At 32.6% G+C, this 24,012-nt stretch overlaps 1 protein-coding gene across 1 annotated transcript; it reads left to right on the top strand.

Annotated features, from left to right (window-relative positions):
* The first annotated feature begins 50 nt into the window (after nt 1-50).
* LOC127726559 (histone-binding protein RBBP4) lies at nt 51-23,176 on the top strand. Its single transcript, XM_052233952.1, has 16 exons — nt 51-147; nt 3,338-3,485; nt 8,842-8,892; nt 10,441-10,446; nt 10,748-10,842; nt 11,755-11,928; nt 12,487-12,541; nt 13,212-13,272; nt 14,352-14,444; nt 15,305-15,372; nt 16,100-16,226; nt 17,668-17,745; nt 18,418-18,494; nt 20,769-20,826; nt 21,574-21,684; nt 22,999-23,176. Exons 1-16 carry the CDS (start codon nt 84-86, stop codon nt 23,065-23,067), a joined length of 1,335 nt encoding a protein of 444 aa, XP_052089912.1. The 5' UTR covers nt 51-83; the 3' UTR covers nt 23,068-23,176.
* The last annotated feature ends 836 nt before the right edge of the window (nt 23,177-24,012 follow it).

The raw sequence follows: 24,012 nt of genomic DNA, 5'->3' as shown, positions 1-24,012 counted from the left end.
TAAAAACTTCAAAATTCTTTCTATTTTTATTTTTTTTACAATAAAATGAATCGCAGTAAATTATTAAAAATTTGGCGCCATTGATGCGCATGAGTCTTTGTGCCGAAAGATCAACACTTAGAAAGAAAATGACAGAAAAAGACGGTGGTAAAGATTGTCTGTCAGAGGCCTTAACTGAACCATTTTTATTATGCTTTCCAGTAGTCGTTTATTTTTTTCTGTCATTAATTGAGACTGCAACTACCGTGGACACAAGGAAACAAAAAAGGGGGAAATTACCGGTCTCCAAAATTTTATCAAAGATGGGAGGTGACCTCAAAGTCCCTGTCGAAATCAAGTTCTCTCGACAGTAATTTGTATAAGTTGCGGAACCATAGCTATCGGGTCCTACCTTACATTTTCTGATGGATGATGAATGTCCAGTGACTAGTATTACACAATGGCATACATTCAGCATAGCGACGGAACCGTAGCTCTTACTCTTAGGTCCTTATGATAGTTTTTGACTATCTGTGGACCATAGAGCTACGGATTTTTCCTATTTCAAATGTTCGGAATTGCAAACCAGGTTCATGACGCACTTATTTCCCAAAAATTTATTGATTATTGTCTGTGCATAGCTTGTCAATGTATATAATTCGTTTCGTTAGATATTTTTCTAGGATATGACGCACCGATCTATGTTTGAATATTCATTTCCTTGACACTATTATCTAATTATTTCCTTTTGTATATATTCTCCGCCTATTATGTTTGGTCATATTAAATCTTGTCATGACGTCATGAAAAACAAGAAAAGATAACTCTAATAGGAAAACACTTGTTGGTTTGTTTACGTTGTCTTTTATTCTATTTTCATGACTTTTGAATGAAAGAACATTTTATTTAGGATTATTACAAACGGAAATTATAATTCTTCCCAGCAGTTTAAATATTTGGTATTTATTAGTGTTTCAAAGCCTTAAAAACACTTGAATCACGCTTAGAAATATGTTAACATACCAACACATGTTTTCCTTTTCTGAAGGCGTTTGTCAACAAAGGAGATCAAGGATATTAGAGTTATCTTTTCTTGTCCTCTGAAAATACATTGGAGGTAGTATTCTACCTGAAATACGATAATGAAAAAAAACTAAACTGGATGATAAACAACAGCGGCCATTCGGCCTGGAATTCAACAAAATTTTACCAGACTGATCCATTATTCACTGGATTTGTCTGATGGTTTGACGAATTTCGTGTAGTCTGATAACTTGAAATAATTTTTTTGTTTCCGTCTTAAACTTTCCTCATGCAAATATCATGAAACTCATTTACAATGCTAAGAACCAAAACTTATACAGAGTTTGAATTAGGGCAGTGAGTCACTGTTCTAGAGTTATGCCCCTTTATAATTTGGAAAATTGCATATATTTTTGTTTCTGCAGTCTAACAAGTTATTATAAGCAAGCTTGAGGGTGAACATTCATGTCCTCAGACACATTCTTCTTTTATTTTATGAAAGAATCTACACCAATTGACCTTGGCGTAAATGATGTCAGAGAATTGGTTCTTACTACACAGGGCTCACTCTAGCAGGCGACTGGGGCGACAAAGTCGCTTTACCGTCCGTCACTTCGCTTTTCCCGACCGTCAAAAGCGAAATCTAGACACCCTGTTGTTAACGATACTTGCTTTCAGTTGCTTTCGTCATCGGCAATATTCAACATTTACCAAGTCGATGAAACAGCAATTTTTCATTTGAAAATAAAGAAATTTAAAGACATAAACGATTTATTTTCTTTAGGAAAGAGGTTAAAGCAATGATTTTAAAGTTGGTTGCATGTTATTTTCATAAAGACAATTTTTTTATCACTTCCGGTACTTGTTACTGAGAGCGTACATCAAATCATTCTAACTTTTGGCAAAATAAGCTTGTTACTTTATTAGAATGTGATGAAATTTGCCTGAAGTAAATTGGTTATCCTTATATTGCATTAAAAACGTCATATTCCCTTCCAAATAGCGTGTCAAACATCGTTTATTTTTGTAAATTTTTAAGCAAATTATTGTTCAACTATGGATCAGAGTCGGGATTTTATCGGAAACGGACCAGCTATGACGGAAATCCGGATTCTTGCGATAATGACCACGGACGCATGAATGGCACAGCTGACAGAAGATAATTTAATCCCAAAAGGAAAAATTACGCATTCCACAAGCATTAACATACGTTTGGTTAGATCTTCTTGATTAATGTATATATTTCCATGTATATCCATTGTTTCAATTTATAAATTAAAGTTGCTCAACTCTGGGACTATTACACTAGTATAATTATATTATGTCCAAGCTTAACTGTGTTAAATAAAACTGTTAAATTTAAATATCTTTTTAATGAGAAATACTTAATTTCATTAATATGATAACAGAGTAGTTTTTAATTGAATTTTAATTGATATAACAACTTTCTTTTCCTTTTTGATATAAAAAAAAATCTTTTTTTATTATTGCCAGATATTTAATTGTTTTTTTCTGACGAGAACTAATATGATTGTGCAACTAGATATGATAAAATTAAACAACTTTGAATTTGAACTGTTACTTTAATTGTATACCAAGGTACAAATTGAACAATATAAAAAAAATAAGATACATATGGCTCTTTGTATTATAGTAAAAACCAAACATTGCAGCGCTGCGAGCAAATGAGCACTTCTCTTTCAAATCTCACCACTTCTCCCTCTCAGATTCAAAAAGAGAAGTCACTTCTCCCTATGATTCTAGAGTAGTGTGAGCCCTGCTACATATGCATAACATAACATATAAGCATTGTGACATAGGAAATGTGTGGGAACATGCATCTCCTCTGATTCAAAATCCATCATTTTCAACTAGTTCCAAGTCTTTTGAATATATATGTGCAACTGTTTATTCTTGATAGAACTTTGAATGCATGAAAATTAATATTTTTGTTATTTTCATTTTAATTTAAAACATTTTATTTGAGTATAGATTTTTTAAAAATCATATTATGATTTATTTGACATATTCTGTGCTTTGACTCTATACAAATAAATAGATAACTGAAATTTATATATGAACAGGGAACAAAATGAACATTTTGCATCCAGGGCTGAACCTGCCAAAATATGAAAGGACTGAGGAGTAGGGTATATATATATCAATGAGATAGCATAAATTTCGATTAAAAACTAAATAAAACAATTAAGAGTAAATAATCACATGCAAATACAATTACAATTTGTGACATTAGATGTAATAGGCAATCACTTAAACAATTATCAGTTTTGATCCTCTTTTTGAGTGTCTACAAACAAAACTGTTTATATTTTAGAAGGCTTTGATGATGCTGTAGAAGAAAGAGTTATCAACGAAGAATATAAAATATGGAAGAAAAACACCCCTTTTTTGTACGATTTGGTAATGACACATGCTTTAGAATGGCCCAGTCTTACAGCACAATGGTTACCTGATGTCACAAGGTAAGATTTTCATAATATTCTAGGGACCTAGGTAGTCTATATACAGTGATCATCAACCTGCTAAGTCTAGGTTAGCGAATTTGAACCCTGCTTGCTGTGAGGGACATTTGACTCTGATCTTGATATAATACAATGATCATTAGCCTGTTAACTCAGAGGTTACGTTTTAAAACCCTGCTCTCTGCAAGGCTCTTATTACTCTGATCTTAATTTATAATGAATGCTTGGTTTTCTGCTGATGCATGTGGTTCTGTTGTGATCTCCAGCTTCCTCCGTCTTTAAAAACTGATTAGGCCAATGGAGCCGAAAGTGGCACTAAACACCAACACACAAACTTATTAATAGAACTATAAATATGTCGATGCACACTTTCTCCCTCCTTTTGGAGTTCATGCAAGTGAATTCCCTCAGTTTTTATACGACCGCAAAAAAATTTTTGTGGTCGTATATTGGTATGACGTTGGCGTCGTCGTCGTCGTCGTCGTCGTCCTAAGACACATTGGTTTTCGCACTCTAACTTTAGTTTAAGTGAATGGATCTTTATGAAATTTTACCACAAGGTTCAATACCACAAAAGGAAGGTTGGGATTGATTTTGGGGGTTATGGTAATAACAGTAAAGGAATTAGGGGCCAAAAAGGGGCCAAAAATAAGCATTTTTGTAACTTCCAGACATAACTTGTGTGTTAGTGTATGGATCTCTCTGACATTGTACCACAAGGTTCCATATCACTAAAGGAATGCTGGGATTGATTTTGGGGGTAATTGCCTCCAAATTTTAGGAATTAGGGGCCAAAAAAGGGGCAAAAAACAAGCATTTTTCTAGTTTCATGACAATAACTTGTGTGTAAGTGTATGGATCTTTCTGAAATTGTACTACAAGGTTCCATATCACAAAGGGAAAGCTGGGTTTGAGTTTGGGGGTAATTGCCCTAAACGTTTAGGAATTTGGGGCCAAAAAGGGGCCAAAAAACACATTTTTTTCTAGTTTCCAAACAATAACTTGTGTTCAAGTGTATGGATCTCTCTGAAATTGTACTGCAAGGTACCATAACACAAAGGGAAGGCTGGGATTCAGTTTGGGGGTGATGAATCATAATGGGGGTTCAAAAAATTTTGGGGGGGGGGATTTATTTTTTTTTCCTTTTTTTTCTTTTATTTCCTTTTTATACGACCGCAAAAAAAATTTTGTGGTCGTATATTGGTATGACGTTGGCGTCGTCTTCGTCTGGCGTCGTCCACCGTCGTCCGAAGACACATTGGTTTTCGCACTCTAACTTTAGTTTAAGTGGATGGATCTCTATGAAATTTTACCACAAGGTTCAATACCACAAAAGGAAGGTTGGGATTGTTTTTGGGGGTTATGGTACCAACAGTAAAGGAAAAAGGGGCCAAAAATAAGCATTTTTGTAACTTCCAGACATAACTTGTGTGTTAGTGTATGGATCTCTCTGACATTGTACCACAAGGTTCCATATCACAAAAGGAATGCTGGGATTGATTTTGGGGGTAATTGCCTCAAAATTTTAGGAATTAGGGGCCAAAAAAGGGGCAAAAAACAAGCATTTTTCTAGTTTCATAACAATAACTTGTGTGTAAGTGTATGGATCTTTCTGAAATTGTACTACAAGGTTCCATGTCACAAAGGGAAAGCTGGAATTGAGTTTGGGGGTAATTTGCTGAAACGTTTAGGAATTGGGGGCCAAAAAGGGGCCAAAAATAAGCATTTTTCTAGTTTCCAGACAATAACTTGTGTTCAAGTGTATGGATCTCTCTGAAATTGTACTGCGAGGTACCATACCACAAAGGGAAGGCTGGGATTGATGATGGGGGTAATTGCCTCAATATTTTAGGAATTAGGGGCCAAAAAGGGGCAAAAAACAAGCATTTTTCTAGTTTCAGGACAATAACTTGTGTGTAAGTGTATGGATCTTTTTGAAATTGTACTACAAGGTTCCATATCACAAAGGGAAAGCTGGGTTTGAGTTTGGGGGTAATTGCTCTAAACGTTTAGGAATTTGGGGCCAAAAAGGGGCCAAAAAACACATTTTTCTAGTTTCCAGACAATAACTTGTGTTCAAGTGTATGGATCTCTCTGAAATTGTACTGCAAGGTACCATTCCACAAAGGGAAGGCTGGGATTGAGTTTGGGGGTGATGAATCATAAGGGGGTTCAAAATATTTGTGGGGGGGGGATTTTTTTTTTTTTCATTTTTTTTTTCTTTTAAAATTTTCCATTTTAAGTTGGTTATTTCTGATTTATATTTAAAAGCAAATAATAATGATATGGTAGGAGATACACACCAAACAGGATGTGTAAATTATTATATAATAAGTATTGTGCAATAGCAAGAAATTTTCAATTGCGCAGTATTGCACAATAGCAAGAAATCTTCAATTGCACAGTATTGCGCAATAGCAAGAAATCTTCAATTGCACAGTATTGCGCAATAGCAAGAAATATCCAATAGCACAATATTGCGCAATAGCAAGAAATTGTCAATTGTACAGTATTGCGCAATAGCAAGAAATATTTAATTGCACAGTATTGTGCAAAAGAAGATACTTCGTATAAATTGCTTATTTCTTGACCAATTTCAATGGGGTTTTATTCTTGAATTCTTGGGTTTCTTTAATATGCTGAATCTAACCGTGTATTTAGTTTTTGGATTTTGGGCCCCGTTTTTAAATTGGTTCAAATTGAGGTCCAAAGGGTCCAAAATTAAACTTTGTTTGATTTCATCAAAAATTGAATTATTGGGGTTCTTTGATATGCCGAATCTAACCATGTATTTAGATTCTTAATTTTTGGTTCCGTTTTCAAATTGGTCTACATTAAGGTCCAAAGGGTCCAAAATTAAATTAGTTTGATTTTAACAAAAATTGAATTCTTAGGGTTCTTTGATATGCTGAATCTAAACATGTATTTAGATTTTTGATTATGGGCCCAGTTTTCAAGTTGGTCCAAATCGGGGTCCAAAATTAAACTTTGTTTGATTTCAACAAAAATTGAATATATGGGGTTCTTTGATATGCTGAATCTAACCATGTATTTAGATTTTTGATTTTTGGGCCGCGTTTTCAACTTTGTCCACATTGAGGTCAAAAGGGTCCAAAATTAAACTTTGTTTGATTTCATCAAAAATTGAATTCTTGGGGTTCTTTGATATGCTGAATCTAACCATGTATTTAGATTTTGGATATTGGACCATAATAGGTGAATGTCCAATTTAAAATTTTGAAGTTCTTAGACCACATTCATTCTGTGTCAGAAACCTATGCTGTGTCAAATATTTAATCACAATCCAAATGCAAAGCTGTATCAAGCTTGAATGTTGTGTCCATACTTGCCCCAACTGTTCAGGGTTCGACCTCTGCGGTCGTATCAAGCTGCGCCCTGCGGAGCATTTTATTTGTTTCTTTTAAAATTTTCCATTTTAAGTTGGTTATTTCTGATTTATATTTAAAATCAAATAATAATGATATGGTAGGAGATACACACCAAACAGGATGTGTAAATTATTATATAATAAGTATTGTGCAATAGCAAGAAATTTTCAATTGCACAGTATTGCACAATAGCAAGAAATCTTCAATTGCACAGTATTGCGCAATAGCAAGAAATCTTCAATTGCACAGTATTGCGCAATAGCAAGAAATATCCAATAGCACAATATTGCGCAATAGCAAGAAATTGTCAATTGTACAGTATTGCGCAATAGCAAGAAATATTTAATAGCACAGGATTGTGTAAAAGAAGATACTTCCTATAAATTGCTTATTTCTTGACCAATTTCAATGGGGTTTTATTCTTGATTTCATGGGGTTCTTTAATATGCTGAATCTAACCGTGTATTTAGTTTTTGGATTTTGGGCCCCGTTTTTAAATTGGTCCACATTGAGGTCCAAAGGGTCCAAAATTAAACTTTGTTTGATTTCATCAAAAATTGAATTATTGGGGTTCTTTGATATGCCGAATCTAACTGTGTATTTAGATTCTTAAATTTTGGTTCCGTTTTCAAATTGGTCTACATTAAGGTCCAAAGGGTCCAAAATTAAACTTAGTTTGATTTTAACAAAAATTGAATTCTTAGGGTTCTTTGATATGCTGAATCTAAACATGTATTTAGATTTTTGATTATGGGCCCAGTTTTCAAGTTGGTCCAAATCGGGGTCCAAAATTAAACTTTGTTTGATTTCAACAAAAATTGAATATATGGGGTTCTTTGATATGCTGAATCTAACCATGTATTTAGATTTTTGATTTTTGGGCCCCGTTATCAACTTTGTCCGCATTGAGGTCAAAAGGGTCCAAAATTAAACTTTGTTTGATTTCATCAAAAATTGAATTATTGGGGTTCTTTGATATGCCGAATCTAACCGTGTATTTAGATTCTTAATTTTTGGTTCCGTTTTCAAATTGGTCTACATTAAGGTCCAAAGGGTCCAAAATTAAACTTAGTTTGATTTTAACAAAAATTGAATTCTTAGGGTTCTTTGATATGCTGAATCTAAACATGTATTTAGATTTTTGATTATGGGCCCAGTTTTCAAGTTGGTCCAAATCGGGGTCCAAAATTAAACTTTGTTTGATTTCAACAAAAATTGAATATATGGGGTTCTTTGATATGCTGAATCTAACCATGTATTTAGATTTTTGATTTTTGGGCCCCGTTATCAACTTTGTCCACATTGAGGTCAAAAGGGTCCAAAATTAAACTTTGTTTGATTTCATCAAAAATTGAATTCTTGGGGTTCTTTGATATGCTGAATCTAACCATGTATTTAGATTTTGGATATTGGACCATAATAGGTGAATGTCCAATTTAAAATTTTTAAGTTCTGAGACCACATTCAATCTGTGTTAGAAACCTATGCTGTGTCAAATATTTAATCACAATCCAAATCCAAAGCTGTATCAAGCTTGAATGTTGTGTCCATACTTCCCCCAACTGTTCAGGGTTCGACCTCTGCGGTCGTATCAAGCTGCGCCCTGCGGAGCATTTTATTGTTTGTTACCTAGATTTGTCTCTTTTAAATTAATTTACCAGATTTGAACATCAGTTAACAATTGAGCTGTGTCTGATAGAAATTGATCTTATGCAAGTGCTCATATACATGTACATGTATTAAGACTTTGATCCATACGTAATAAATACGAAATAAAAGTTGAATTTTGGTCTGTTTTGTATGGTTCTTATAGCAACTCAATTTTCAACAGTTACAGACTTTCCATAAAGAATTTCGTTTGTTTATCCTGCTGATTTGTATCTACATATAGATTTACCCTGTATACATGCATAAGTACATTTTTATAGCCTTGGAAATTAAAATTTATTTTTTCCTCTTTTTTTCAGACCAGAAGGAAAAGATTATTCTCTTCACAGATTAATTTTAGGAACACACACGTAAGTATAATGGCGTAAATATTTAATGGTGTCAAGAGCATTGTCCAAGAAAGGCAAACCGTCTTAGAGTCTTTGAAATTGATGATTATGTCACAACATAGTATTCAATAATAATTTTGACGTTTTTGTTAAAAAAAAAAAATTCTTAATTATAAAATATAAATGTATTTCAGCCGTGTTAACATATAACCAATTTTTAAACAACTTAAATCATTGGTTTTCAAAATATTCTACTTGCATGGAGTGATGATTATGATGTCATTTGTGTGAACTTATTTGGTAGTGCATTGATGTTGCATTTAAATAGAGAACATAATTTTTTACATAAATTTGTGTTAAAGCGTTCAGGCGAGAAGAATTTTCAGAAGAGAAGTTATTCTGTAAAAATCTTGAATTGTTTCAAAATGATTCCCAATTTTATAACCTCATTTAAGGTAAACTAAAGCAGGGTAGTTTTACTGACTTCTCTTTAATGCCGTCTTCAATACATATATAGAATTTTATTGATGCAACAATTTAAACATGAAAGACCGATGTAGCTTGTGTTTCCGTGCAGCTGTTTACTATATTATTGAGTGTTGAGTAAAATTGCAAATGTTCAGTTGTGCATTTTCACATTTTTGGATGGATAGTGTTCTTTGTATATATCATTTTATTCTGGTATCACCTGAGTTGTACAAAGGTATGCAGAAAAACATATTATTTTACATTACAGTGCGTTGTACATAAGTTGACAAAACAGTTTGTCATTTATAATTCTAATAAATTGGCACAATTTTCTAATGTTTGATTGCTGTATTTGATTCATGGTAGTATTAAAACATTACAGTTCGATAAGTATTTCCTGTCAATTAGTAGTTTTCTATCTGTCAGTAAACTGTTGCATTCCATTGAATAGTGGTATTCGTCACTGATAGCAACTTTGCACAATTGGCACTTTCTCTGTTCTTGTGGTGTATTTTGCCATCTACCATTTTCGATGGTGCTTTCATAGTGGTATCATGATGTCACATCTACTATTATTGTTATTTTATTTCATTGTTTATTTTTATACAAAACTTAGCAGGGAAAATCCTGTTTTCGATAAATTCGCTATATGATTTCGCTATACCCCCCTATGGATTTTACTAACCCTCTAAGGATCAGCAGAGGGTCAGTAGTAAACCATATAACTTATACTGGGGCTAATATTATTTGGTGCCCATCAAATAATTTATTGTTTGTAGGATGGCAGTGAAATATTGAATTGGAAATTCTGTAATAAAGAATGGGATCAGATTATCATTAATACCTGTTTCTCTTTTTCAGATATTTGTTAGTGTAGATTTTATTTTCTGTTTATGGTAAACCCCTCCCTGGTGGAATCATATGAGACTTGTGCTGGTACATTTAATTAACACTATAATAATTAATGAATGCATGCTGTCCTATATAGAGTGGTTTATTGACTCGTCTTTAGGACTTGATTATAAACCACTTAGAAATTTATTGATTATAATGAAAAACAAATATTAATGATTTCTTTTTCTCTTTTTCTTTCACTTAAAGGACAAGGTAAAAAATATCCACATTAAAAAAAGAATGAAAATAAAATGGATAAAAAAGATATAGAAATCCATTATGGAGAGGGTATCATAGTTTTAATTTTGCCTAATTTATTTGTTCAGCTTTTCTGTTCATTCCTGTTCAGTTTAGTTTAATCTTTTTACCCTGCCTAATCTTTTAAGATTAATTAATTTAATCAATTTCATGTTTTTCAAGTGTTTTGAATTAATTTTTGGCATTTTTCTTCAAATTTAACAAGACCTTTTAAGTTAAAAAAAATGTGGCGGTACCTTGGCCTTTACTTTTACAGCTCAGACGAACAGAATCACTTACTCATAGCCAGTGTACAGCTACCCAACGACAACGCACAGTTTGATGCATCACATTATGACAGTGAAAAGGGAGGTAACTATTTTAAGAGAACAGTAGACTGTTATTGCAGTATTGGATTTGGGTCTTGCATTTTGTATGAGCACTGCTTGGTCTGGAAGCAATTGAAAATTTATACACGCACAATATGCATGATAAAGCTTCATAAAATAAGGAGATGTGGTATGATCTCTGATGAGTACAGCTATTCACGAGTCCAAATAATATGGATGTGGATATAAGCAACTATAAGTCACTGTTGATTTAGTTATTGCAAAAACATGTTATACTTGTATAAATAGTGATTGATGATTGGTTGCATGACATGGAGTGGCAAGTGATTGGTTGGTGAATACTACAGAGCCGCTTGGGTATTGTGAAAGATAAGTAAAGTACACACAATGTGATTAACGTAGAAGAAAATAATCTGGCTGTTGTGGGTGAATCACTGAGAAACAGGATGATCTCGGGTGAACAAGGGTAACAATAGTGAAATGTGTATACCCCTGAATTAGTATAGAATATACTCTTGATATTTCAGAGTGATAGGTGTTTTAAAATATTGACAGATTTTCATCTTTTTATTACTATATCCCTACTCAAATGATGTTATATTGCATTCACGTTATCCATTCGTCCAACAAATATTTCCACCACAATTTTCTCAAGTACTTTTGGACAGAATGACTTCAAATTTGGTTTCAACTTAGTATTGATGAGTTGATTGCAGCCTTTCTTACCTGTCACACACCTACTTCCTGTTTATTGATTCCTTGAATTACGAGTGGGGGGTTATTAGCATGGCAATGTCTGCTTTCTTGTTTGAGGTTTTAATTGAGACATGTTACTGTGCTTCGAATTCAAAAGCCAAATACATCAATTGCATTGCAATAGTGTATACAGAATTATCTAATGTCGGACATTAAAATGTTTATTATATTTTTTCAGAATTTGGTGGATTTGGTTCTGTAAGTGGTAAAATAGAAATAGAAATAAAAATAAACCATGAAGGTGAGGTGAACAGAGCCAGATATATGCCACAGAATCCTTGTATTATAGCCACAAAGACGCCGTCCAGCGATGTCTTGGTTTTTGACTACACAAAGCATCCATCAAAACCAGGTTTGTAATGTACTTGTAGCCAAAGAAACATGTTCCAGCAGTTTCTAGATATTTGACAATGCTGTCCAATTCATTCAGTAAATTCATATGTATTAATTTTGTTGATTAAAGAAAAAAATTAGGTTTTTACCTTTCAAGCCCATAGGAAATTTTGTTATAATTGCAAGAAGATACAATTCATTGATGTCTTGGTATTAAGGAAAAAAGTCAAGTTCATTCAAAAACTTTCGTGAAGAAAGAAGGGAAAACGTATAATCAATGGTCTCTTGAAAAGGGGGACATTTTTTGGAGTTTTAATATTTTGTGATAGGAATAACATTGACAAAGATAGTTTTATACATATATTTAAAAAGGACCTGGATGATTTTTTCGGGGTAAAGACTGTGCAAATGCAATAGAAAACCCATTGTCACTGGATTGTTAGCTATATTTCCACCTCTTCTCTGAATACACACATATTGCCATGAGGTGGACATTATTTAAATCCTATTGATGGCCATGTCAAGCAGTTTATTGATAATATAGTTTAATAAGCTATGTTTTAACTTTGTTTTGTAGATCCCAGTGGAGAGTGCAATCCTGAATTGAGATTAAAAGGTCACCAAAAAGAAGGGTAAGACGACTCTAATGTTCACTTTCATTTTGCTGAAAGTGTTCATCATAGAATTGAGAATGAAACGAGAAATGTGTCAAAGAGACGACAACCCAACCAGTGCAGAAAACAACCCAAGGCCACCAATTGGTCTGCAAAAAAAAAATCCTGCATCACGGAGGCCGGCTTCAGCTGGTCCCTAATCAATGATGTATACTAGTTCAGCGAAATGGACTAAAAGTTTTTTTGTATAATCAGTTTTCCAACTTAATGAGGAAAAAAAGATGTTTTATTTGTCTATTCGTTGTTTTATCGTTTTTTGCCATGACATTGTCAGTTAGTTTCGACGTTTGAGTTTGAACATCCCTTTGATACCATTCCCCTCTCTTTCAGAATCTAATGTATTATGGGTAATATTTAAAAGTGTACACCAAAAACTTGTGATAAGTTAACAATGTTCTAAGTTATAGATATTCAACCAGTTCTGCAAGTTCAAACCCCCCCCCTCCCTAATTTTAGAATTTCGATGACATTTTCACTACCATGTATTTTTTAAGGGAACAGCCCATAGGCCTCAGAAATATATCTTTGTTTCCTGTTATTTCATCTTAGTTATTTCAGTCCATTGAATATTTTAAATCTGAAATTTTTTATTTGACCTTCATTAATTGTGTAATTTATATGATTATAGGTATGGTTTGTCATGGAACCCCAATTTAAATGGACATTTACTCAGTGCATCAGATGACCATGTAAGTTTATATAATTTTAAGAAAAAAAAACAATATAAAAATGTCCGCTTTATATAGATATCGTCTATATCTAGTTACATGAATTCTATAAAAGCAAGATTTCCACATATACTATAATTGGTATATAAAAAGTGTACTCTTTTAAGTATTTATTTTTGTGTTTTAATGAGAACAATCATGCAGATCAAATGGCATTATGGACAATGGGAATTTAGATCTATATAGACCTTTTTGCTATTTGGGAATCTGCTACACTCTACCCAAGATTTTGTGACACTTGGAACTATTGACGTCATACAACATTCACTCTTGCATTATGGTCTAAGACATTTTCTTTTGTGATATCAAAATTTTACAGAAACATTTGTGATTTCCAGTAATTGCAGACAAATGGAGATATTTAAGGTGTATTGCAGTTTGTCAATTTCTTGGCAATGGAAATGGAAGAATGTGGTGTATAAATTCATAACCCAAAATTATTACACACACTTGACAAAACCAAGTCTAAAGGGCCAGCATTTAAATTACTATTCTTCTTCTCAAAGTCACAGTGAAACTTCCAGCATGAAGCATAGAAATTATCTCTAAGATAAAAGTGTCACAAGTTTTAAAAATATGAGAGTACCTAACCACTCCAGTTTCCTACATTAATAATGATAAGATATTTAAAAAAATAAAAACACAAGGTTCCAACTCCCTCGGGCAAAGTTGACAAATACATTTTTGCTATTCTTTGTAGGTCTGCTTTGGTCATATACCTCCTAATATGGCTATGTATTTTTACATCCCTGGCAATCAAATGTTAAGGTTTGATGAAGATAAATTTAGAAAAGTGAGATTGTATAAGTGAATAGAGAGTGTCAGGTAAAAACATGAAAAAAAGGACTTTTCATTTGGTCTTTGATGGGTAGTTGTCTCATTGGCAATCATACCACATCTCTTTATTTTTATATTGTAATTGGCTGACCAACCAAACTGACAACAAATTATGATTGCCAACAACAAAGGTCTGTCTAAATGTTTGGTAAATATTCTTGTTATGATAAGTGTTATATCTTCTACCTGTTTATACATTTCAGACAATTTGTTTATGGGACATTAATGCCACACCTCGAGATACAAAATTAGTTGATGCACAGACAATTTTTACAGGACACACTTCAGTGGTTGAAGTAAGTAACTAATAAATATGTTAGAATAGATACAAAGAAGTATGTTTATAGAATATAAAAATATATCTAAAATATATAAATGGATTAGTCGCTGTTTAATGTTAAATGGTAACTATATCATGCATATTCAGGACCAGAACATGTGATATTATTATGAATCCCGCTTTGTTTAAGACCCACAACCTGAGCAAGAATTTGAATAGCTAGTTAACAAGGTTATCTGCAGGAAAACATATCACCCTAACTGAACACACTATATCTGATCCCAACTGACTGGTTTTTGCTTTTACTGCTGAATACAGGGTGATTAGTGAACTAAGGGGCAAATACCATTTTTGTCAAGACTTGATCCAACTCATATCCTTCAGTTATCTAGTATATGCACATAGAAACTACTTATTTATACGAAACAATGACAAAAAAAAACATTGTCTTGCATAGTAATTGACAGGCATCCTCACAAGCAACTTGTTTTGAATTAAGGGATTTTAGGTTTCTTTGCAAAAATTGTTATTTCTTGCCTCTGTTAGACTTTCATCATATAGTGTTACACTCTTTTATCTATTTTACACATACATCTAGGACAAGACACTGAAACAGCTCCTTTGCATATATTTGACATCAGAAGTTTTGAGTCTACCTGATATTTCTGGATTACATTGATCAACCAAGTTTTAACATGTTAAAGTGCATAGAAAACGAGAAACATTAAATATCTGCTGAAAGCAGAAGCTCAGACTTTTATTATGAAAACTGCATTATCGTAGATGCTTAAAGATTGTGTTTGAGAAATTGGTAATTTTTAGTATAAACATTTCATAGCATGTTGTGGAGTAATAAATTATATTTTATCTTTATAGGATGTAGCTTGGCACTTATTACATGAAAGTCTTTTTGGTTCAGTAGCAGATGATCAAAAATTGCTGATGTAAGTTTTAATATATATCAGTAATATATAACCATTAAAATGAATGTAGAAAGGAAGGAAAGAAAGCTTTAAATGTGGACATGGGGTTGTAGATCATCAAATGGTTGTATATCCTTTAGATGTTTTGGTTGAATGGGAATATTGAAAGTCCTTTTCTACTGTTCCACATCTTTGAACTAGAAGACTGTGAATTGATAAGTTTTTGAGTTCCTTTATTATATCAATTGTTGAACAATGTGAAATTAATAATGGTGATTTCAGGAATTGTTGCATACAAAAAAGGCTACCAAAATTGAAAATGCGAGTTTCCATTTTTGCATAGCGCAATTTGTCTTGTCGCAATATTTGCAATAATAAAAACATTGCAAAAAATTTCCAATTTACGGTAGCCTGTTCATGATTTTCTGGATTTTTCAGATTGTTCAAACCACCACATTTTTTCGAAGGACGTGTGTAGTTTTGTTCTGATAGTCGATATAAAATTGACTATAAAATTGTTATAATATACATTTCAGTCAATTAGTTATGCCCTGTTTTATTCAAAACTATAATTTTTTGCAATATTACACCTATATTATGTGGGGGTTGTATCTTGACGAAGGACTTGTTTTTTGCTATAATTAATGGATCAATGTTGAAAACCATAATAGATATTCAAGGCTTGACCAATTATATGCCATGCTGTAATATAATTTTTACTTTTATATATTTATATGATTCTTTTCAGTTGGGATACCAGATCTAAAAGCACATCTAAACCCAGTCACACAGTGGATGCCCACACAGCTGAAGTCAACTGCTTGTCATTTAATCCTTATAGTGAATATATCCTTGCCACAGGTTCTGCAGATAAAGTAAGTTAAATATGCTTTTTATACGCCCGTTTACGGGACGTATTATGGTATACCTCTGTCCGTCCGTCGTCAACATGTAGGACATTAACTCAAAAATGCTTTAACCAACTTGTATAAACTTTGGTAAATTGTTTATATCTATTGACGTGAGCTCCCTTTCGTTTTTTATAAAGTTTAAATTTTACGTTTCTGAGTTCTGGGGTTTTATTCATTAAAAAAAGGGGGATTTTTCAGTTTTCGGACAATAACTCAAGAATGCTTTCACCAACTTGCAAGAAATTGTGGTGAATTGTTTATATCTATTGACATGAGCTCCCTTTCGATTTTTATAAATTTTAGATTTTACGTTTCCGAGTTATGGGGTTTTATTCATGAAAAAAAGGGGGATTTTCCAGTTTTCGGACAATAACTCAAAAATGCTTTCAGCAGTTCTTATGAAACTATGGTGAATTTTTTATATCTATTTAAGTAAGCTCCCTTTAGAATTTTATAAATTTTACATTTTACATTTCTGAGTTATGGGGTTTTATTCATTAAAAAAGGGGGGATTTTCCAGTTTTCGGACAATAACTCAAAAATGCTGTCAGCAATTCTCATGAAACTTATGTGAATTGTTTATATCTATTGATGTCAGCTCCTTTTTGATTTTCATAAATTTCTAATATGACATTGAGAATTAATTGAACTTCATTTGTTTATAGTCTGACAACAGATTTACTAAGTATTGCGCAACAGCACAGTGTATTGCACAACAGCAAGAAATCTTTAATTGAATATAAATTAAATTCATATAACCAATTTCAAGTTCTTTGACTACATTTATTCAGAAACCTATAATATGTCAAATATTTAATTACAATCCAAATTCAGACCTGTATCAAGCTTGAATATTGTGTCCATTTTTGCCCCCAACTGTTCAGGGTTGGACCTCTGCGGGCGTATCCAGCTGCGTTCAGCGAAGTAGTTTATTACTGATCATATGAAGCTGTACAGTGACCTGCAGTGGTTTTGTATATCCTTGTTCTATTGTTTTTTCTCCTGGAGATTTGTCTCATTGGCAATCATACAACATCACCTGAATTTTATATTTAGAGGACAATGTGGTAAAGAAATGTATCCTGGGAAGACAAGGAAATTGGTCAAATGTTTTCAAAGCCTTTAAAATCATTAGAATACCATTTGAAAACAGATTTTAAAATTGAGAAAATAAAAATTGAAATCAGAAAATACTTATAAAAATTATTTAATGAGAATAAAGTGTTTTACTATATTGAAAAGCAAAATTTTGTATCTCGTTTATTAAAAAGAAATAATTTGATTGTATTTCTTTCCTAGACAGTTAGACATATATTTCTATATAGAATGAAATATCAGTGAATTATTAAATAATAATAACAGTTCTACAAAAAGTTAATGACTGATAACCATCTATGTTTTGTAGACTGTTGCATTGTGGGATTTGCGGAATTTAAAGTTGAAGTTACATTCATTTGAGTCGCATAAAGATGAAATATTCCAGGTAAGTATTATTGCTTGACCTTTGAAGATGATTCTGACAACATTCTGAATTCCTGGCCAAGAAAACTTTGAATTCAAAATCAATTAATTGCCTGGAAAATTGGGTAGTCTATCATTATACTGTCATAACATGATTAAGAAATTATTTTTCAACAATTTTGTACAGTGAAACGAACGTCTTCTATTGTCAAATCACTTCAACATGTATTTGTCCTTAAAAATTGTTGAAAGATCATGTTGGACGATTAATACCACTCACCCTCTAACCTTAAATATTCCAAATTTAAAAAAAAGTTATTTCCATGAAATAATTGAAGTTTTGGATAATTTTATGTCCAGGTAAATGTAACTGCATTAAAACCTCAAACTTGAAACTTGATGCAGCGTAAAGCAATCACCAATCAATCAATTAATCAATCAAACTTGAAACTCGACAAAAATGTACGAGTGAGACTTTATGTTCAACTTATATTTCACATGATTACATAAGAACTGTAAGTAACTTTTATCGATATTAAGAGAGGCACATGAAGGGAGAACCTGAGTTATCGCACTGGATGTTTAAAAAAAATAAAAGTCCGAATAAGATTTGATAAAAAATAGATGTAAGGATTTAGCTGCATTTGACTTAAACCTGTTTACTCATGAATAAAAATATTGTATTTAATAACAGGTTCAATGGTCCCCACATAATGAGACAATTCTAGCCTCCAGTGGAACAGATAGAAGACTCCATGTATGGGATCTTAGGTTTGTGGTATTTTTACTTATTTGTTGTAGCTCTTGACCCTTATAGTTGGGGCCATATTGCATTTCCCTGTCTGTCAGTCCGTTCGTCTAAGAAATATTTCGGTCACACTTTTCTCCGGAACTACAAAACAGATTGACTTTATATTTGGTCAGGTGCTTGATAGTGACGAGTTGTGACCCATGAACACTTTTCAGATCGGTCGGACACAGATGTTCCTGTTTTGCTGAAATTTTGAATTTTTATACGCCCGTTTACGGGACGTATTATGGTATACCGTTGTACGTCCGTCTGTCCGTCCGTCCGTCGTCAACATGTCGGACATTAACTCAAAAATGCTTTAACCAATTTGCTTAAAACTTTGGTGAATTGTTTATATCTATTGACGTGAGCTCCCTTTCGTTTTTTATAAATTTTAGATATTACGTTTCCGAGTTATGGGGTTTTATTCATTAAAAAAAGGGGGATTTTCCAGTTTTCGGACATTAACTCAAGAATGCTTTCACCAACTTGCAAGAAATTTTGGTTAATTGTTTATATCTATTGACATGAGCTCCCTTTCGTTTTTTATAAATTTTAGATATTACGTTTCCGAGTTATGGGGTTTTATTCATTAAAAAAAGGGGGATTTTCCAGTTTTCGGACTATAACTCAAGAATGCTTTCACCAACTTGCAAGAAATTTTGGTTAATTGTTTATATCTATTGACATGAGCTCCCTTAGGATTTTTATAAATTTTAGATTTTACGTTTCCGAGTTATGGGGTTTTATTCATGAAAAAAAGGGGGATTTTCCAGTTTTCGGACAATAACTCAAAAATGCTTTCAGCAGTTCTCATGAAACTTTGATGAATTGTTGATATCTATTGATGTAAGCTCCCTTTAGAATTTTATAATTTTTAGATTTTACATTTCCGAATTATGGGGTTTATTCATTAAAAAAGGGGGGATTTTCCAGTTTTCAGACAAAAACTCAAAAATGCTTTCAGCAATTCGTATGAAACTTTGGTGAACTGTTTATATCTATTGATGTAAGCTCCCTTTAGAATTTTATAATTTTTTTTGTTTTTAGTCTGACAACAGATTTACTAAGTATTGGGCAACAGCACAGTGTATTGCACAACAGCAAGAAATCTTTAATTGAATATAAATTCAATTCATATAACCAACTTCAAGTTCTTTGACTACATTAATTCAGAAACCTATAATAGATGTATGTCAAATATTTAATTACAATCCAAATTCAGACCTGTATCAAGCTTGAATATTGTGTCCATTTTTGCCCCAACTGTTCAGGGTTAGACCTTTGCGGGCGTATCCAGCTGCGCTCAGCGAAGCAGTTTATTCATTATGATGAATGAACTAACAATTTTAGTCATGTTTTTCTCAAGTAATACTGAATAGAATGATTTTAAAAGCAGCCTAACAGTAATGAGTTGGAACGTGTGTGTGCCTTCAGGAACTGTTGGACACCTGCTTCCTGTTTTCAGATACTTTCAACTATGAATGGGGTATGCTTAGCACGACAACACATGTATTCTTGTTCTAAAATTACATTGTATCCTGAACCGGTTTACTTAAAGAATCTATTTGCTAATTCCATAGGATGGACATTTATATACATTGACAATGAAGAGCTAATGGAAAGAGCAAAATTATTTATGCATTATTTGTGTTATCCTTAAAATACTTTAAAATCTTGTTTAGCTAAATGTTTTTGATATCAGTAGTTATTATTTCTCAAGGTGGTACCAAACACCTTGACTAAAATTAATTTGGCTCGTTTAATTTTCATAAAATTTTGACAAAGTATTTACTATGACCCTTTGACAAAAATAAAAAAAATTCAAAAAAATTGAACCACACACTTTATCGGAAAAATTTCATTGGATATATAGCAGTTTGTCAAACACTAATTTTGATCATTGAGAAGCTTAATATTTCCTTAACGATAGAACTTGATTAAAACTAAATAAATGAAAAAATGATGAACAACAAAAGTTATCCATGGTATATTAGTGAAGACAAAAGTAATTGGATGACCTTGACCGTAAGCATATCAAGAAACAGCTCTCATTCCCACCTCACCATTGTGAATGTGTGAAATTAACAAAAAAATTAGAAATGAGAGTCTATCATCTATCCTATGGAATTGACATATAGTCTTCTATCATGGAAATCATTTATACATTTGTAAGCATTTTGTTTAAGATAACACGATTGTTTAAAAATTGACTATGTATAGTTTTAACGGAACACATTAATTTATATTAACAGTAAAATAGGAGAAGAGCAGTCAGCAGAGGATGCTGAAGATGGACCACCAGAATTATTGGTAAGTTTACTTTCTTAATTTATTACACCAACCTCCACTTGCATTTGGTGGTTTTCTCCGGCTTTCATGACCCATAAAAACTGGCCTCTACATTATAGCCAACAGTGCTGAAAGTTATGTTAAACACAAAAAATCAATCATTCACTTTCACAGTTGAATGGTCATTGGTAAGTTTTCTTTATTGGATATTTTTCAAAGATACAATAAGTAATATAATTATACCCCATGCAACGAAGTTGCGGAGGGTATAATGTTTTGGCCCATCCGTCTTGTCTGTCCGTCAGTCCTGTTCTTGTCATCGCAACTCCTCTGAAACCACACAGCAGAATTTCATGAAACTTTGTAGATAATAAGGACATACTATTTAGATGTGCATATCGACAGGAAATTATCATATTCCTGACTTGGTACAGGCATTTTCTTATACAGAAAATGGTGGATTAAAACTGGCTTTATAGCTAGCTAAACCTCTCACTTGTATGACAGTTACATAAAATTCAAAGTACAGATCTAAGACTACTGAATGCCAGTCTGAGCCAAACTGTTTTAGAGTTTGTCTGACCGAAAAAGAAATTTGACCTTTTTTACTATATTTTCAACTTAAAAATCTAAAATTTTCTGTATGACTGAATGAATTTTTGTCTGAAATTTTGTCAGTCAGACAGAGTTTGGGATTCACTGGAAAGCTAGTTTTTTTTGTTTGCAAGAATAGTGACATAATAATATTTTATGGCATGCTTATTTTAGTTTATACACGGAGGACATACAGCAAAGATCTCAGACTTCTCTTGGAACCCAAATGAACCCTGGGTAATATGTTCTGTATCAGAAGATAACATTATGCAGGTCTGGCAAATGGTAAGTCTGGAAAATCATTTTATTGCATAGCAATATAATATTTCCCACAGAAAGTAACCAAAAGTTAGCGTGCAATAAATTCTAATATTGCACTAGTGCAATAAATCTTCAAAATTTATGATGTCATCAACGACAAAATCTTAGTTTAAACCAATTTTTACTTTCAAATATTATATTGCTGTACAATAAAAGGGTTATTGCATGAATATTAGAGAATTTTGTCCCTCGTAGAACATAAATTGCACTCCCAAGCTCGTGCAATATAAAATTCTACTCAGGACAATATTCCCCAATATTCATGCAATAACCCTATAGTATAATGATATGAACAGAAAGGTAAAATACAGGCAGAAGATACCATTGGGATAATAAAAGAGAGGCGAAAGATACATTCAAACTCACAAGTCAAAAATAAACTGACAACACCATGGCTAAAAAAGAAAAAAAGACAATAGACCAAAAATAGTATACAGAAAAGAATGGAATAGAATAATTTTATTTCCAAATTACAGGGCCCATAAAGAGAAAATAAATCAAGTACAATGATTAAATTTTATTAATGCGACTGGGCGAGTATCGCAATAATAAGAACTCGCATTCTCATATCTGAGACATATAATGTATTAAGCTTTTCCGAAAATCGCAATAATTAATCTCGCATTTGTGATAATTATTCCAAAATCGCAATAATAAATGCACGCAATAATTTCTGAATTTACAGTATACAAAACACAACATAGAAAACTCAAAGTTTGCAAAAGATTTACATTCTTCAAATGTCTGTACAACGTTTCATGCTCTTTTCACTCTCCTGTAATTGGGGAAAAGGGGGAGAACAAATTTAACAGACTTTCTGACAGAGATCAGAAACTTCACTTTTTAAAGATCTTTTAGATATAACAAGTGACAGAATTGTCCTGAAATATTCACGTAATGTTATTCCAAAAACAGGTTGTTCACAATTATATGGGTACTATAACTTTATGCTAAATTTATATTTTGAGTGAACTCAATTAAGAATAATCCAGAAATGTGTCATTGAAGTGAAAAGATAATTACCAGTGTGAATATATCATTTAATAACTCTCATTGTTTGTCTTGTGAGTTGTAAATTTGATGCCTTTACCACATAATCATTCTAAATAAATAAGTGTCCTAATATTTGTTTCCTCGTGCCTGCAGATTTTGATGATGGCGACTTAGATTGAGTGCTTGTCATTCTGGTTTCATATCTACACATTTAGTTTAGAACTATCTTTGTATTGTTTTTTTTTTTCAATTTTAACTCGTCATTAAATATTTGCTTTTTTTCAGGCTGAGAATATCTACAATGATGAAGAGCCTGATACTCCAGCAACAGAATTAGAGGCCACAGCTTCATGATGTGTGAGACTCCAGAATCATTAAACATTACTTATAACATACTGACTCTAGATAGCAGTGCTGATAAATTATTCATGTAAATCTTGTCATTAAAAATACATTTTTACCAGTCCTGTTGTCACACTAGCAAAGAATGGTGTAAAGAAAAACAAAGATGAAATTCCAGGATGAACCATCAAATAAGTTGTACAAAACTTTATATTTTTGAAGGAATAAGAGTTAGATAGTCCTTATTTTGTACAGTAGACTCCACCTAATCAAATATTGGATAAATGAAAATATCGGCTATTATATTATTTCATAACACCAAACCCTTCCTTATATGTTTAATGTTAATTTTAATCGAATATCGGATATAAGAATATATCCGCAAATAGGATAGGTATATTCAGGAAATTTTATTTATAAAATATACAAGAGCAGCAGGTTTGGAGAATTTTGATAAAACTCTTTAGTGCCCACAGAATCAGAAATATAATTTAAACTGAATGTACCTCTTTCTGAATAATTTATTGCAATATACATATAAATCTCTTTTGACAAGAGAAATCTGACTGTTGTCATATATAATTTTGTACAGTGTGCATGACCACACGTCATGGACCCCATTTTCTTTTGTTAGCTCACCTGACCTGAAAGGTCAAGAGAGCTTTTCTCATCACTTGTTGTCCGTCGTCCTGCGTCCGTCGTCCGTAAACTTTTACAAAAATCTTCTCTGAAACTACTGGGCCAAATTTGACCAAACTTGGCCACAATCATCATTGGGGTATCTAGTTTAAAAAATGTGTCCGGTGACCCGGCCAACCAACCAAGATGGCCACCATGGCTAAAAATAGAACATAGGGGTAAAATGTAGATTTTGGCTTATATCTCTGAAACCAAAGCATTTAGAGCAAATCTGACATGGGGTAAAATTGTTTATCAGGTCTAGATCTATCTGCCCTG

The sequence above is a fragment of the Mytilus californianus genome, unplaced genomic scaffold (assembly GCF_021869535.1).
Source record: "Mytilus californianus isolate M0D057914Y unplaced genomic scaffold, xbMytCali1.0.p SCAF_18, whole genome shotgun sequence".
NCBI classification, from domain to species: domain Eukaryota; kingdom Metazoa; phylum Mollusca; class Bivalvia; order Mytilida; family Mytilidae; genus Mytilus; species Mytilus californianus.
This window is presented reverse-complemented; position numbering and strand designations above follow the sequence as displayed.

What these genes read in the sequence shown, in the direction of transcription:
- LOC127726559 (XM_052233952.1), top strand. Translation starts at nt 84, where the DNA reads ATGCGCATGAGTCTTTGTGCCGAAAGATCAACACTTAGAAAGAAAATG. An exon ending in AAAGGTCACCAAAAAGAAGG is followed by an intron (nt 12,542 to 13,211) that starts GTAAGACGACTC and finishes ATATGATTATAG; the next exon opens with GTATGGTTTGTCATGGAACC. An exon ending in TTATGCAGGTCTGGCAAATG is followed by an intron (nt 21,685 to 22,998) that starts GTAAGTCTGGAA and finishes GCTTTTTTTCAG; the next exon opens with GCTGAGAATATCTACAATGA.